The sequence below is a fragment of the Castor canadensis genome, chromosome 7 (assembly GCF_047511655.1).
Source record: "Castor canadensis chromosome 7, mCasCan1.hap1v2, whole genome shotgun sequence".
Classification (NCBI taxonomy): domain Eukaryota; kingdom Metazoa; phylum Chordata; class Mammalia; order Rodentia; family Castoridae; genus Castor; species Castor canadensis.
The window spans coordinates 107,861,108-107,877,279 of NC_133392.1; the positions used below are offsets into that span (position 1 = coordinate 107,861,108).

General features: G+C 34.9%; 1 protein-coding gene across 24 annotated transcripts in view; it reads right to left on the bottom strand.

The window, feature by feature from the left end:
- Window positions 1–16,172, bottom strand: part of Mier1 (MIER1 transcriptional regulator) — a 54,986-nt gene that overhangs the window by 4,173 nt on the left and 34,641 nt on the right. For all 24 annotated transcript variants that reach the window (XM_074079813.1, XM_074079822.1, XM_074079810.1 and 21 more), the window contains 6 exons: window positions 14,726–14,798; window positions 10,592–10,743; window positions 9,748–9,829; window positions 8,649–8,743; window positions 5,617–5,744; window positions 1,298–1,437 (listed from right to left, as the gene is read on the bottom strand). In XM_074079813.1, coding sequence (XP_073935914.1) covers window positions 1,298–1,437; window positions 5,617–5,744; window positions 8,649–8,743; window positions 9,748–9,829; window positions 10,592–10,743; window positions 14,726–14,798 — 670 coding nt within the window. The remainder of the gene's footprint in view (window positions 1–1,297; window positions 1,438–5,616; window positions 5,745–8,648; window positions 8,744–9,747; window positions 9,830–10,591; window positions 10,744–14,725; window positions 14,799–16,172) is intronic.

The window sequence follows — 16,172 nt, forward strand, 5'->3', positions numbered from 1 at the left end:
AAGTTAGGTCAGGCTGATAGGTCACAAATGGCTATGATGTCAAGGCACTATGTAAATTCCTTATAAAATAAAGTGGGCTGAAAAGCTCCATCCTTCTATTGAAAAAGCTGAGCAATCTTGACTGCACTTACCTGATATGAATGTCTTCTGAGCTACTGAATAGGTTACATTGGTAACCTATCCTAGCCTACCAATGTTTTCTTGATGTTAACAATAGGAAAAGACAGAAGTAGCGGTAACTAGCTACACCTAGGTTTCCAAGTTGGAGACTCAGAGTCTTACTGTACTACATAATAATACATTTATTGAAAGGACATGACTGGCGTTAGATGAACAATTATAGACCAAGACATGGCTGCTGGACCCCATTTTATCATTTGGTTTGTTCTTACAGAAGAAGAAATGAGAGACTAGAGAGGAGTCATAAAATGAACCAGGTCTATACATATTACTGCTAGTGTGAGCTCAAAGCTCAGAGCAAGGCGCAAAGCTTTCAGTGTTTCTCTTCCAGTTACTCCCAGCAAGAGGTTAGCTCTCCACTGGCTCTCCCCTTATTTCTAATTCACAGTTTACCATTCAAGAGCAAGGTGTATGTACATGCTTATTACCTTCTGCTTGATGATACTCTTACTTAGTTAGGACAACCATTTTAATCAAAGTAAAAATCAAAAGAATTCTCTGAGTATGTCTTAAAGATCAGCACAGTGATCTCTGATACCCTGTACATTCAGAACAAGAACTCCAGTCAAGTTAGAGTTGGCCTCTACACAAGGCTGAACAAGTCAGTATGCCTTCTGCTTCTCTTTTTCATGGAGATAAATGTTTCCAAGAATATTAACGCACAAGCTGACAAGCTGCTTTATCTTTTCTTGTTCTTCAAGGTTATTACACTATCAAAGACAACTTATTTAAAATAGTGCCCTTATTATCTACTTTTTGTCTATATGCTTAAAGCACCTAAGTGTTAAGCTCTCATGGTGCTTCACAAATACTTGTGTTTCTGATGTGAAATGGATGGAGTTTTGATCTACAAGTTAACCAGTTAAGAAAAGATAAATTTAAGAAACATTTCTTTAAAAAAGAAATGGTAATCACTGATTAGTTAAATCTACTTTTTAGTGATGTCTTTCCAGTTACTTTACATTCTGTGTCTGTTAGAAAGACCTATGCTGACATCATTATTTACAAGTTTCACTTCTACTTTTAAAGAATAATAGAAACCTGAACTGGATTTCTTGAGATACCGAAGGAAAGTGTTCCACTGTGAAGAAATAGAAATGTTTCTTTGGTTGCTTACCATTTTGATTATTATTGCTTATAGTGCCATCTTCTTTCTCAGACTGGCTGTTACTACTGTTTGAGGCAGTTGGGGGAGGGGATGGTGCTCGACTAGAAGCAGCGCTTTCACTTTCATCAAGAAGACGATCCATGTAATCCCTTAAAATTAAGTTAAATGATAATACAATTATTTTCTTATATTAAAAAAGCTAAAGATTAAAATTAGTTGAGGTTAAATTTACAAGTCTGTAGTAACAAATACACCCTAATTTTCACTTACTTTCATTTTAGTGCCTCATCTATTGCACCACAATTAGATGTTTAAATGGGAGGCCCCTTTGGGTTACATGTTTGTATAAACTACCAAATTTTAAAACCCATATAAAGCTTAAAGACCTTTATATTTGCAGGGGAGTACTTGGAGTAGTCCAAATAAAACTAGAAAATCTGTTCATGAAGAGATAAGGGGGTGATGTCATCAGGAGCACAAAATTTCTGAACAGATGCAGATTTTAATTATTTTTGGCTTGAATTCAGGGTCTATACCTTGAACCACTCTACCACCCCATTTTTTGAGATACAGTCTCGCTAATTATTTGCCTGGAGCTGGCTTGGAACCACGATTCTCCTTATCTCCAACTCCTAAGAAGCTAGGATTACAGGTGTGAGCCACTGGAGCCTGGCTCAGACTTGGATTTTACAGCTCTTAAAGGCAATACCTGAAAGACAAATTGGAGCCTAATAAAAAGAATTGACCAACTTTGTAAAACCTTTCTGAATTACCCTTTCTGCCAGAGCCGAGCTATATAACAACCTAAGTTCCTGAGTTTATCCTGTCAGCATGTCATTGTAGGTGAGCACATTTCTTTTCTGTTATTCCTGAACTACATAGTTATGTAAGTGATAATGGGGTTGGGGTAGGAAATCTGGACTAAATACTTCTCTATTTGAGTGTCTATGCCTATGAAATGCAGATAAATCGCATGTGTCCCATCTACCACACATGGTTATTGTATTAGGTACGTGTATGAGCATGTTTCATGAACTCTCAAGTACTCCTAAATCACTAGAATAAAGGTCAGCAAACTATGGCCTGTGGGCTGGCCACCTTTTTTACTGGAACAGTCACATAGTTAGTGTTTATGACTGTTCTGGACAGTGACCTTAACATTCAGCTCTCTCTTCCTCTTCACAAAAGAGAATTAGGTAGGGATTTGAGCTCAATGTTTTTAATTTTGGGGGGAGGGTGGATCTGGGGTTTCAGGGCCTTGAACTTGCAAAGCAGGTGCTCTACTCCTTGAACCACACCTCTGGCTATTTTTTTTGGAGATGGCATCTTAGGAACTATTTGCCCAAGATGGCCTCAAACCATAATCCTCCCAATCTCAGTCTCCCAAGTAGCTAGGATTACAGGTGTGAGCCACAGGCACCCAGCTAACCTCAATGGTTTTTAAGAACTCTTCAGCTCTATGCTAGTCATTGTAATTATAGAACAATCACATAACTAATTTAAGTACAGTGAAACAGAAATGAGTGTAACAAACATCAAGGGACTTCTGAAGCTAAGAAAATAGGACAGTGCATGAAAACAATTATTGGAAATAAATACAGCTTAGTGGGAATAAATAAGAGGATGTTAAAAACCAAGCAAAGGAAGATAGATGATTAGATATCAAAATTATAATTTCTGAATATGGCAATGATATTGTGAAAAAATAATCATTATCTTCATTTTGTAAAAATTAATGAAATCCAGAATGCTCAGTAAAGAAGTTACAGTCATAACCACTCAGAAGGTGAAAGTGCATTCCAGTAACTCGATTAATTTTTACTTAACAAAATTAGTTGGAAGGCTGAATATTTTATAGTGAAATCTCCAATTTGGCTCTCTATTCTTCCAGGTAGTAAATAGTATATCCGTAATAGGATCATTCAAAGGCTAAAGTAGCAAATGTACTTCATTCTGGTAATAATTTAAAGTAGCAAATGTACTTCATTCTGGTAATAATTTAATGGAAAAATTAAAAAAAAAAACCCAATTTTCAGGATAGTATACTATGGAGTATGGATTTTGATCTTAAAAAGGATGAGAAAATTCACTCAAAATTTTCTCTAAAAGCATTAATGTTTCATGTAATAATTTAAAATGTAATTAGTAAAGGAAAATGGAAGCAAACCAGAAAAATTTCTCAGTGCTTATAGAAAAATCACAACTTCTCCCTTTATTAATATACAGGCTGATCACTATCTCTTATAGAAGATATAACACAGCTAAAGAGACTGAGTTCTCAGTTAAAAAGTTATGGTTCTTTAAAAAACAAAACAAAACACAGAGGGGATAAAAATGAAGGCTTTCCTTGGTAATCTCCCCTGATCACCATGGTAATCTTATTCAAGGAAAAAACCACATTTGTTGACTTCACACTATTTTACCAGGGGACTACTATTAACTCTTAGAGCTTGAGAAAAGACAAGATATGAGTTACTTTTAACTATGGTTTCTCTACCTACAGAAAACTTAACCTTAAGAGGAACCAAGCTTATAGACATAAGTATCTTCATAAACTTCTCAGAAACATGGAGAGTTTATTAGAGAAACTAGAATGTTTGGTGGTATATCCCTACCTAACCTGTTGAGCTTGACATCAGAGAACCAACTAAGCCAGCCCACAACACTTTCCTTGGTGATGCTTTCTGAAAAAGAAAACTGGATGAACCATGGGTCTGACCCAGCATGGCAATTCTTATGTTCTTATTGCTGATGACGACAGATTGACTGAAGTTCATGTGTGAACATTATTTCTGAAATGGGTGAAAAAAATGAAAGATGTTACTATTGCTTTTCCCTATAGGTTAGTATGAAAACCATGACTATTTTAAGATATACTCTGTAAATATGGATAGCTACACTTTTCTACATCATTATGTTTGAATACCACTAATGAATAATTCTTAAGATTTCCAAGGGTCAAAAGGGTCAATGATACTCCTCATTTATTCCTTTTCTTTTTTTAGTGCTTGAGGATGAGGCCAGCACCTCACACATGCTAGGAAAGCACTCTACATTATTCCCTTTTAGATTATTTTCCTTCTAGCTTTAGAACATTTGATGCTCTAAGGAAGTGACCAGCAGAAATACCTACCTATAAATGAACAAGACCAATAAACAGTCAAGCCTAGCAGTTTGAAAAGCACAATCAAGCATACATAACAAGCACATCTTTCAAAAGGAATTATTTGACCAGCCTTAAGAATATCTCTATTGGGGCATACAGATCAAATCAAGTCACAGCTTTCAATTATTTTTATTCTTTAAACACTAGGGAATAGTCAAGAATAGTCTTGCAAACTTAATTCCACCATAAGACTTTGTCAGCATTTTAAAGCAATTCCTGCTGCTTTAAAATTCAATATTCTTTATATTTAAATAACAAAGTACCACTGGTGGGGGTAGAATGCTAAGAGAATTTGATGCGAGGGAATTGCATTAGGCATGTAAAACATTTTGCATTGAGTGGGTACAGCAAAGTTTGTGTCACTGGGAGAAAGCTAATGTTGTACTGCTAATTATTAAATATTACTTAAACATTACTGTTAGAAGATTCAGAACAGGTAGGAAAAGGAAAGTCACCATGTACCATGTACATATTCTTCCCTCTATTAAAAGTCTATAACAGAAAAGATGTAATTTGGCCTGATTTATTATATCCCTATACTTTTTGTTAAGAGTATCTATATTCAAATCTTACTTTGGTTCCTGTGAGTAAAACAGATTGGATAAAGAAACAATTCATTTCCCTTCCTCTTTAAAGGGCCTCTACTGGTCATATGGCCCTACATGTAGTTTTAGAAAAGAAATCTTTTTTCATATTCTCACTGCTTTCAAAGTGTCAGTAAGCTTAAAATTGTAGGGGTGATAGCATGGCTCAAGTGGCAGAGGGAATGCCTAGTAAGTATGAGTCCCTGAATTCAACCCAGTACCACCACAACAAAAAAAAAGAAAAAAGAAAAAACAAAGTGTATGCTTTATTGAATGGAAAAGAATTTAACATTTTCATACATGTTCTGATCCATTTCTTTTCAAGGTCCATTTATTTTTACTTGAGGAAAATATACACTCTAAATCTTGCTTTAATGACGTTTGTTGTCTCAAATATGAACTACAATTTTTTTAAGACTCTAAAAAGTCTAAATTCCCTATGAAGATGTCAACCAACAGTACATTTAATGTAAATTTTGTAATAAAACAAAGATTCTAAAAACCATAACTGTTTGAAGAAAAATCTAGGTAAGCTTAGAAAAAAAAAATATATCCCTAAAGGAAGAAAATTAACTCACGTTACACCAGGATGAAGATTGTATTTCTTTTTTCCAAATCGTGTTTGCTGAGCAAAGAAATCATAACGTTCAGATTTTTTCCACATGTAGTAGAATGCTACACACTCACCCACTGACCGTGTTCTCACCTATAAGAAACAAATCTTGTTTTTAAGAATCTCAACAGTTATTTCATGAAAAGTAACTGAAGTCTTAACGAAACAAACAGTAACAATGACAAAAAATAAACCCCCCAAGACTAGCTATTCCTTAACTGCTACATTGAAAGCTATTCCTTCTAAACTTTCTAAGAGAAATAATACATTGGTAAATGAACTTTAGACGTTCAGAATTCTGCTTTTTAAAGGATACCAACATCCTAAAAATGTACTATAATACAAATATTCCTCTTAAAAATGCCTGGAAGTGGTATTTAGGTTAAAATGAGTATTATACACAGATTGCAAATACACCACTTAAGGACACACCCTTTAAATTCTCTTTCAAAAGATTCTCACTAGTCCAAACAGTAATCCCAATTCATGTACTTTTTAGAACGTCAGCATATGCCAAAGCGAGAGAAAAGCTATTGTAATATCACTTAAACTTTGTTTACTAAGTTACTCCTGTGCTTACTGTGCTATACCTATTTGTGCAAATGAATAGCTCCCTTCACAGAATGTTCAACATCCATGGGATGAGCACCTGATGCTGACAAAATTGCCCTTTATTCCTTTACTTAGGGTGGAGAACTGGTAGAATTGAGTGTATAAAAAAAAAATACTGGGAGTCTGAACAAAGGGCATATGCATTAGTATTTGGATGCAAAACAATACTGGTTTAATCCATCAATTTCTAACCTTGAAGCAGGTTTCTTGGAGCTCCAATGTCACCTAAGAACAACTGTTGGATAAGGAACACCCTTCCTTATCCATATCCAACATGTATTTCTTTCTTCCCTCTGCTTGCACTTTACAACTTTGACCCATTTTGCTCCAAGATTGAAAGCTATCAAGAGTTTTAGAAAATATCATCCTCTCCCGTTCTTTTTGGCCTCCTACAGAATCTTAATTCTAGATAGATTAAAAATAGATTAAAAGTCAACTGTATTGTACTGAAAGCAAAAAGGGAAGACATTTTCAGGCATACAAAGTTAACATAGTAAAAAATTTTAACTATCATAAGCCCTCATAGTAGAACTTATGATTAAGATCTAAATTTTAATTCTAAGAACAGAAATAAAATCTTTATGTTTTCCCTAGACCATTTTTTTTAATCAAAGAATTATTGTTCTCTTTGTTCACTACAGCAACTAGTGTATTATTTAAGTCGGATGGCTTCTGTAACACTGAGAGATCAGCATTCCAAATATTTACAAAAAAATCAAGATCTTATTTTTCATGATGATATTTTGGGCTTGTGCTTGCAAGTCACTTAGTAAGTTCTTACTCCTTTAGTGGAAGAAAAAAAATCACATTTTGAGGAGGTTGTTGTTTTAGCTAAAGTAGTTACCATCATACCCTCACTATTCAGCATGGTTTCACCAACAAAATCTGAATTTATACAGGAACAGTAAAAAATCCCAACCAACCAACCAAACAAAAAACCACCCTTATATAAAATGATCCTCTCAAGCATGAAATGATGGGATTTTTGGGGAGAGAGAGTACTGGGGTTTGAACTCAGGATCTTCCTAGATAGGTGCTCTACTACTTGCTAGCCCTTTTTGCTTTAGTGTATTTTTCAGATAAGGTCTCCCTTTTGCCAGGGGCTGTCTCAGACTATGATCTTCCTACCTCTGCCTCCTGCATGGCTAGAATGATTACAGGTGCTCACTACCATGACCACCCAAAATGATGAATTGTAAGAAAGTTTACAAACATACATAGTCAATCACTTGCTACAGTCCTTTCCAAGCATGTTGACTATATTTGAAGTTCTCAGATGATTTGGACACATTTGGGGCATACATTTTGACACTGATTACATAGATTTTCTAAGCCATCCTAAATGCTAAACCTCAAAATTTCCCTTTTATTAGTTATGCTCAATGTCAATTACTGAAATGAACCAAGATAATTAAGAATGAACTAGTTAAAGTGTAACAAAATTAAGAAAGAATGAACTCATAGGATCTGTAACTTTTATTTAATGCTCATAAGCTAATGTTAAATGTGATGAAACAATTCAACTGAATACCATACAGTCTCAGAAGTATCAAAAAGAGGAACAAGGTAAAAGACTATTTAGAGCTTCAGACATAAGTCTAGATACTTTCAACATGGTCCTGCACAAGCTACTATACGAAACTTAGAAACTATCTTTAAGGAAACAGGTAAAGTCAAGGTCCTTTCATTTATTAGAAATATGATGTTATAAGCCTAGGAATCAATTTTCTATACATACACTCTGAAACTTTAGTTTTGTCTGTCCTAATCTCCAACAAGAACTCATACTATTCTATAAAATTGTGTAGTTTCTATTAAAAATCCTACCTGGGTTCATATGTAAGACTTTTGTGACTGCTAGGGGCATGGCTCAAGAGATAGTAGAGTGCCTGCCTAGCAAGCAAGAGATCCTGAGTTCAAATCCCAATACTATTAACACACACACACACACAGACACACACACACACACACTCCACAAACCTGCAAATAATTAGATTACCAAGGACTTTGTAAATATAATATGTATTAATTGTAAATGTCATGTTAAAATTGCTTAAAAGTTTCAAATTTATTTTAAAGACCCTCCTTAGAAAGACTTGTCACAGGCCATGGAAAACAGCTATAAATGACTTCATTATATACCCCCAAGTGAAAGTTCATTAACATACTTGTAAATGAATTAGATTCTTAAATATTTCCAATATCACTCACTGTTTATGTCAGGGAGTCCAGGGATGCTTATTTAATCACTAGCTATTCCAAAACATTGTTAATATTCACTATAGAAACTAACATTAGAAAATACTGCAAATTAAGATGATATGACAATTTGGATTATTAAGCTAAATTTCTTTCTGTAAAAAAATAATGTATGTTATTACTTACTTTATTAGCCTGAATTAAGTGAAAATCTTTTCCATAGGCCTTCAGCCCTTGTTCAAAATTTCTACACTCTTCCTCTGTCCAAACAGATAATTCCTCTGACAAAACGAGAGGGGAAAAATTGTTAAAGCAAAATTCTCCAAAATTTTACATATAACAAAGAAAACTACAAGTGAAAAGGTAACATTCTGGTTTAAAAAAAAGAGAGAGGAATATTTTACTCTAATATTGACAAAAATTTGTAGAAACAATGACAAAAATTCTTAATCAAATTTTGAATGATTTGTTCTCTACCTCTCCAACCTCAGCGTGGGCCGTTGTCTCTTTTGCTTTACAAGACAGTCAAGTGTTTCACTACGTAGCCCAGACTGGCCTTGAACTTTGTGATCCTCCTGCCTCAACCTCCCAAGTGCTGGGACAACAGGACTGCACCACTGTTCTTCACAACCCAACTTTGTCAGCCACATTTTAATTTCTTGTAATTGCTAAGATCCTTTTTATTTCAGACTTTGTGCATAGAAATGCTTCCTGCCTCCTTACCTCACAATTCGTTTTACCAACACAATTCCTTCAATCAATTAAAAAAATTTTATTCTGGAAGCGTTCCCTAAAATTCCCATCCTCTCCTCAACAAGTTTAAGAGATCTCTCTCTCTCTCTCTCTCTTAGTCCTCTCTTCATGTGACGTGGGGTGGGAGCCAGACTTAGAATAAAACAGGAAAACTTAGATTTTAGTTATGGTTGCAACATTTATGAATTATGTTTGCCTCAGACAAGTTATTTTTGGATTAGAGACCTAAGTCCCACAACTTAAAGTAAAGGCAATACCTGTCATATTGCTTAGCTCATAGGGCTACTACCAAATAGCAAGTAAGAAAATCTTTATAAACATGCTTTGAAGTTTTAATGCGTTATGTATTTTTATATTTTCACTTAAATTGCCTTAGTTTTCTGTATGGGAAGAGAAAGCCTTAATCCTATTCCCTTGTGTGATATTTGTGTTCTGCAAGTATTTACTGATTTATTAAGCTGAGGATGTATTTAGCTTAATGTTTAAAATTCTGCCAAATCATGAAAAATTAAAATTTAATATTTATGCTTACCTCTAGCTGCTTTTACATTAAATCTTAATCTTCTCAGTGCTTCTTCTGTATCGAAATTGCATTTAACCAATTCATATAAAGCCTAGGGGGAAAAAAGGCTTCCATGTATGACCTAGACTATGAACAGTTAAGTCTAGTGCTACGGTTTCTTAAGAGTAAAGGTTTTTTCCCCAAATCCAGCATTTGCTTCTTACTGTTTTTGGGCTACACGTAATTTTAGTGAATGCAACTTACAGAGCATGAAGGAAAACAATATGAATTCAATCTTGATATTTAATGACCTCTAAATATGTAAAATACATAAATACTCTTAACTTGGTGGCCATAGTATCCCAGGAATTTGCAAACAACAAAAAATATTTGATTTTATATAAAATGCAATTTCATCTTTGTGGTTTTCTAAGGTTCCTATTATAGTTTTGAAGAAATTAGAAAAGAACGCTCCCTCAAAAAGAAGAAAAAGCAAAAGCTGTAACATTAGGCTCATGGTAGGTATGCTCTTACCACATTCATGACATTATCTTGGGTGAGTATCCCAGCTTGATGATGTCCACAGAGTCTCAAGGATAGACAAAATAATTTTTAAAAGTGTAACAAAAAGTGTGTATGGGCAAAATAAAACATGCAGACTCTTGTTTATTATAACTGATTATAATCTTAGAGTCCCTGCAACAATGAAAGTGATAGCATTTACATTTATAAATGTGTGGGGTAATTTCCATTAGGAAATCCTCACAGTTTTTTCTTTCATGCCCGACCCTGCTTAGCATCTAAGATCAGATGAAACTGGGTATGTTCAGGTTGGTATGGCTGTAGACCCTCATAATTGTTTCTTATTACATACCTGTTCATTGTCTTTTATATGAGATCCTTCGGGAATTGCTTCTACACCTTTCTCATCACCAGTTCTTCTAGATGCATCCTTAAGAAACACAATGACTTTATCTTCTGGTAAGTATTCAGGGTCCCACAGGAGCTGATCATCATTTTCATATACTAAATTAGTAAAACAAATGTTAGTAAAAAGTGTTCAAAATTGTGAGTCTGTATTAAAACATATTATTGAACAAATAATTCATTCTGAGAACAGGTAAGATTAAGAGCTAAATGGTGAAACCAAGAGGAAAAGTGTGGTCCTACTACTTGCCTAAATTCTTTCTTGGGTAATAATTACAGCCTAGAAAAACTAAGCAGTCTACAAAGAAAAAAAGGACCACATTATGCCCCTTTGGATGACTTAACCTGGGTGCAACACATTCCAAACTCTCTTGGTTTGAATGCCACCTCTACCACTTATACCTATATGACCTTGGGCAAGTTACTTCCTTTTTCTCTGGTTCATCTGTGAAATGACTACAACATGAAGTTGTAAGGATTTAAAATATAAAGCACTTAAATACAGTTCTGGCACATAGTAAGGCTAATGAATAAAACTGTATTTTAAAAAACATGTTTAGAAGGATGTACATCAAATGTTAGCACTATTTCTTGGCATTAGGATGTGGCAATTTGTTTTTTTTTTTGGCAGCACTGGGATATGAACTCAGGGACTCGTGCTTGCTAGGCAGGTGCTCTACCCCATGAGCCACTCTGCCAGTCCTTTTTTTAGTTGGGTATTTTTGACATAGGGTCTTGAGAACTATTTGCCTGGGCTGACCTTGAATTGCAATCCTCCTGATTCTGCCTCCAGAGTACCTAGGATCACAGGCGTGAGCCACGGGGCTTGGCTTTATCATCTTTTGAAAATTTTGGATTTTCATGCGCCACTTACGAGTCTACCTCAGTCTCCCAAGTTCTGGGATTATAGATGCCCCCTACCATGCTAGGTTTTACTCCCTTCTTTTTATTTTGAAAATATATTAATGTATATGAATTTTACAAACAAAAGTCAACTTTAAAGAAAAAGGCATTTAAGTTTCACTATCATTTCCATTGTGTATAGTAAGAGTAAAACCTAAAATCTCACCAAAATTTAAAAAGTGGAAAGGAATATAACCTAAGACAGGGTCTTGTAGAATTCTAAATGACCAGAATTGAAAACAGATGAGGAAGAGTTATAAGATAGAATATAAGAGAATGGCACAATAGGAGCCAAGAGAAAAAAGCATTTCCAAGGAGAATCTCAAAGACTAGTTAAATCCTACTGAGTGACCAGGATGCAAACTGAATAAGCTCTGCTAGATTTTCTGAAAAGGAAGTGTTATGTGACTGTCTCTGTGCAGACACGGAAACAGAAGCAACATTAGAGAAGACTAAAGAGAAATGGAAAGTGAAAGTAGAAAACTCTTGCAAAGTGTGGTTATGAGGGTAGAGATAAGGCTAGTGAAGTAGAGCTGAGAGTTTTTCATGCTTTTGTTTTTAAAGATAGGAGACAAACATTTAAATGCCAATGGGAAGGAAACTGCTTGAGAAGAACTTTGAGCGCAAGGGTAATTAAGTCGAAGTTCCTCGTATCACAAAAAGGAATTAACAGCTAATTAAGCTTCTCTTACATACCTGGAGATACAGTCACTGTTTCACTTGAACTTACTTTGCCCTTCCATCCACACATATATTTAAGAATACACATCTACCTTTTTCTGTTTCTCAAAATACATACTTTTCTTTAAAATACAGTTCAAAGGCCAATATCCTGAAATTCTTAATAAATGTTTATCTTTTCTCAACAATTTTATATAATTTTAGTTATACATTTTTAGTACAGTAAACGCCTATGATAAAGTGAATGTGGATATGTTGCTACTGATTTCTGTTCTGTGCTCAGCCACTGTCCTCCAATGGCAGCAAACTACAGATTACTTATATTCTTGGGTTAGACAAGACTGTTTCAGGAAGAGGAAGGTAAAGGGTGGATCCCTGAGTCCCAAGTGTTCTTCCATTTAAACTATGAAAGAAGACAAACTACCTAGAAGACATTTCTGGAATCTCTGACAATTCTGCAAATCCCACGGGATGGTCTTACTGAAGCTGGTACACAAGCACCACCAGGTGGTGCCAAATGACAAGTCAGACTTCCAGAACTGCGGCTAAACAGGTAGACTAGCCCTGATTATTTGAATAATACACTTCAATTTATGCAATTACAATATACTCAACAATCACTATGAGATATAAGGTGAGAACAATTAGCAGTTCCAGAGAATAATTCACACTGCCTTTACTAATAAAAAAACAGATCGAATTACTTTCCCATTAAGTCTGAGCTCTAATTAAATGTTATGGCATGACTAAAATATGAAAAGGAGAAATACAGAATTATACTATTAAGATAAAACATGCCAAAAACCAAAGGAGAAATATTATCTATATATATGATATGAAGGAAAAGAAACTCTGTAAGAGAAATAGAAAGGAAAAAAGTTCTCTATTATAATCACATTAAGTGACATGAGCATGCTAGATTTTGAAAGATGGAGTACTAAAATAAAATGGAATTTTCTAAAACTGATTCTAAATGTATTCCAAATTTAAATACTACAACTTTTAAAAAGCAATCAGAAATACATGCACTGGTTATTATTGGAAAATGAAAGAATTTTACTTATACAGCAGGCAGTTCACTAGTATATTAGCAAGGGTTAGCTGAGGAAGTGTTCCTTATTGTGCCTTATTAAAGATTCTAATTCAGTCAGGCATCGTGGTACACACCTGTAATCCCAGCACTGGGAAGTTGAGTCAGAAGAATTTGGAGTTTGAGGCCAGCCTGGGCAACATACGAGACCTTGTCTCAAGACAAAACAAAAAAACCCAAAAAAGAGTCCAAACCCCTTAAGTCCCACCCTGCAAAAAAATGAAAAATAATTTGCTATGAGTTTGTTAGACACAATTTACATGGGCCATCTAAAAATGTACGTCATGCAAGCATGAAGACTTGGGTGGGAATGTGCTTACTGTTCTTTCCTGCTGCCTCTCAGTTTATCTAGAACCTTTCAATCAGGACCCCAACATTTTCCGTCAATAGGAGCAGGGAGGAGTCAGTCCTGCACTGTTTACCAGCATTCCTTACTCTGGTCATCACAATCAATTTAGTACATCGGAGAGACAATAAAGTACACCTCACCTTGTGAAGTAGAATGCTTTTGATCTGACCAGCATCTCCTTCAGGGCTCATATAAGCCCTTTCCTATATGGTATGGCAGGGCTGACACCCCCCCGCCCTCTGCTCTCTGGTCACAGTGATTTCTTCTGGTCAGGTTTATGACTCAAGCTGAGTCAACAGGGAACAAGTCTCTCCAGAACTTTAGGGAGAGCTCTAGACTTTTTGCTACAGCTTTAGGGAAAAACGAAATCCTTATTTTTGTTGGTTCTCTAGCTGTAAAACTGTGTAAAGTGTAACACAAATTGCCAGTAGTCATCTTAGCATGTCTGACAATAAATAAACCAAAGAAGAAGAAGGCAGGAACAGTTGGTATCTTACGAGCTGAATATAGTTAGTTATATGTGAAGTCAGATCAGTACACATTTAGGACCAAGAGAATCTCAATTTCTACCTCCCAGATAGCTGGGATCACAGGCATGAACCACCATGCCCAGCATAAAGTAAGCTTTATATTAGTTGTGTATTTTCCAGTTATGTCTTGTTTTTTAAGACAGTTTCACTATGTAGCCCAGGCTGACTCTGAACCTGCTATGTCCAGGCTTGTACCTTCTGAGTGCTGGGGTGACAGGTGTACAACACTATATACAGGTTCCATTTGTTTTTTAAACCTGCCTATCACTGACATAAAATAACCTGCCTTTAAAAACTAAATTATAAATGTTAGAAAGGGGTATGGTTCAGAGCATTTAAAAATAGTAAAAAAAAAAAAAAAACTGGAAAAACAGTAAACACAGTTCTTAAAGATAAAATGCAGCGTTTTCTTTCATAAATTAATGGTGTTATTTAGTACACTGTCATGTTTTTATCACATTTACATAAAAAATAACAGTTCATCTCTTCAAAAGTGTGTCCAGATATGTAACTTTTCTATTAACTTACCTTTTTCATTTTCTTTGTATCTACAAATGCCAACTGGAATCTCTGCTTGATACATGGACCCCACCATAATCTCCTGTTTTAGTAACAACACAAAACATTAGTTAAGATCTAGCAACATAATTTTTATATTCATTTTCTAGTTTAACCATCTTCTTGGGTAAACTCTCTCTGGTATTTCTGTCATAAAACCAGTTAACTACCTCAGAGGAGTATTGTGAGGATGAATGAGTTAACAATAGGTAAGAGGTTGGCTATGATTGGATGAAAATACTAATTAATATCAATGGTTGAAATTCAATGTAGACAACGAATACAAAGCTTAAGATGGATAAAATAAATGAAAGGGAATTCTGATCACAAAATATCCTGAAAAAACAAAGTCAAATGCAGGTACTTTCAGAGTATCTAAACTTTAAGATACTTTCCATCACCAGCATCATTACTTGGGAAACTGTTAAAAATGAAAGTGCTCAGACTTTCATTTAGCAGATTTAGTAGTTACCTACTAAATCAGAAACTCTAGGCTAGGACTCAGGATCTTAATACGCTATAGGTGATTCTGACACACACACAGTCTGAGAAACAGGCATTTAAAATAAGGGAAATAACACAAAAGGTAGTGACCAAATGAATGAAACTCCAAAATGATAAGCAGATTAATGCTTTGTCATTAAAACATTATAAATGGAAAATGTACCCTCTATAAAAGCTTAATTACAGCTTGTTATAGGAAATGTGATAATTAAATCTATATAATCAAGTCAGATTAAGTGAAACTGTATGTTTAGAAAGGCAACTAGAATCACCATCAATGAGATTTCACAGTGCATGGAGACCAAGATCACATGGACCCTTTTTTGTCTGGTGACTAAAAAAAGACCAAATTTTCTAGTGTTTTTAAATGAAAACTTGGGCAGGAAAGGTAGTATAAAAATAGTCTAAGCAGTAGATAACTATTAGTATTTGAAAAGTTGCTCTCTCCTGCTATTGTTACTGCTGTGAGGATCCATTTACCTATTGAACTTCAGACATGCTCTATGAAATAAATAAAGTCATCATTGTACCAAGGAAAACTAGCCTTTCTCATGATCAGTTTTTAAAAAGAACATTACACACAACAAAGTTTCTGCACAATTTCATAGGAATTCTCTTTATGTCTCTTACCATTAAGAGAATCCTCTATTATTACTCCCTATACTTCTTTTAACTTTATTCACTGATGCTACCAAAGAATAAATGAGTTATCAACTCTGGCTATGTGTTTCTAAAACTATCAATGCCTAGATCCTTTCCAGACCAGTAAGTGATCATACATGACCAAAGGCCCTGGACGTTAGTAAAAAGTTCTTCAACTGATTCTCACATGAAGTCGGGCAGAGAGCTTGTGAACCAGAGTGAAGATTTCCTTTTTCCTATTGAGTTCACAATACCTTTTTTACCTGTTAAT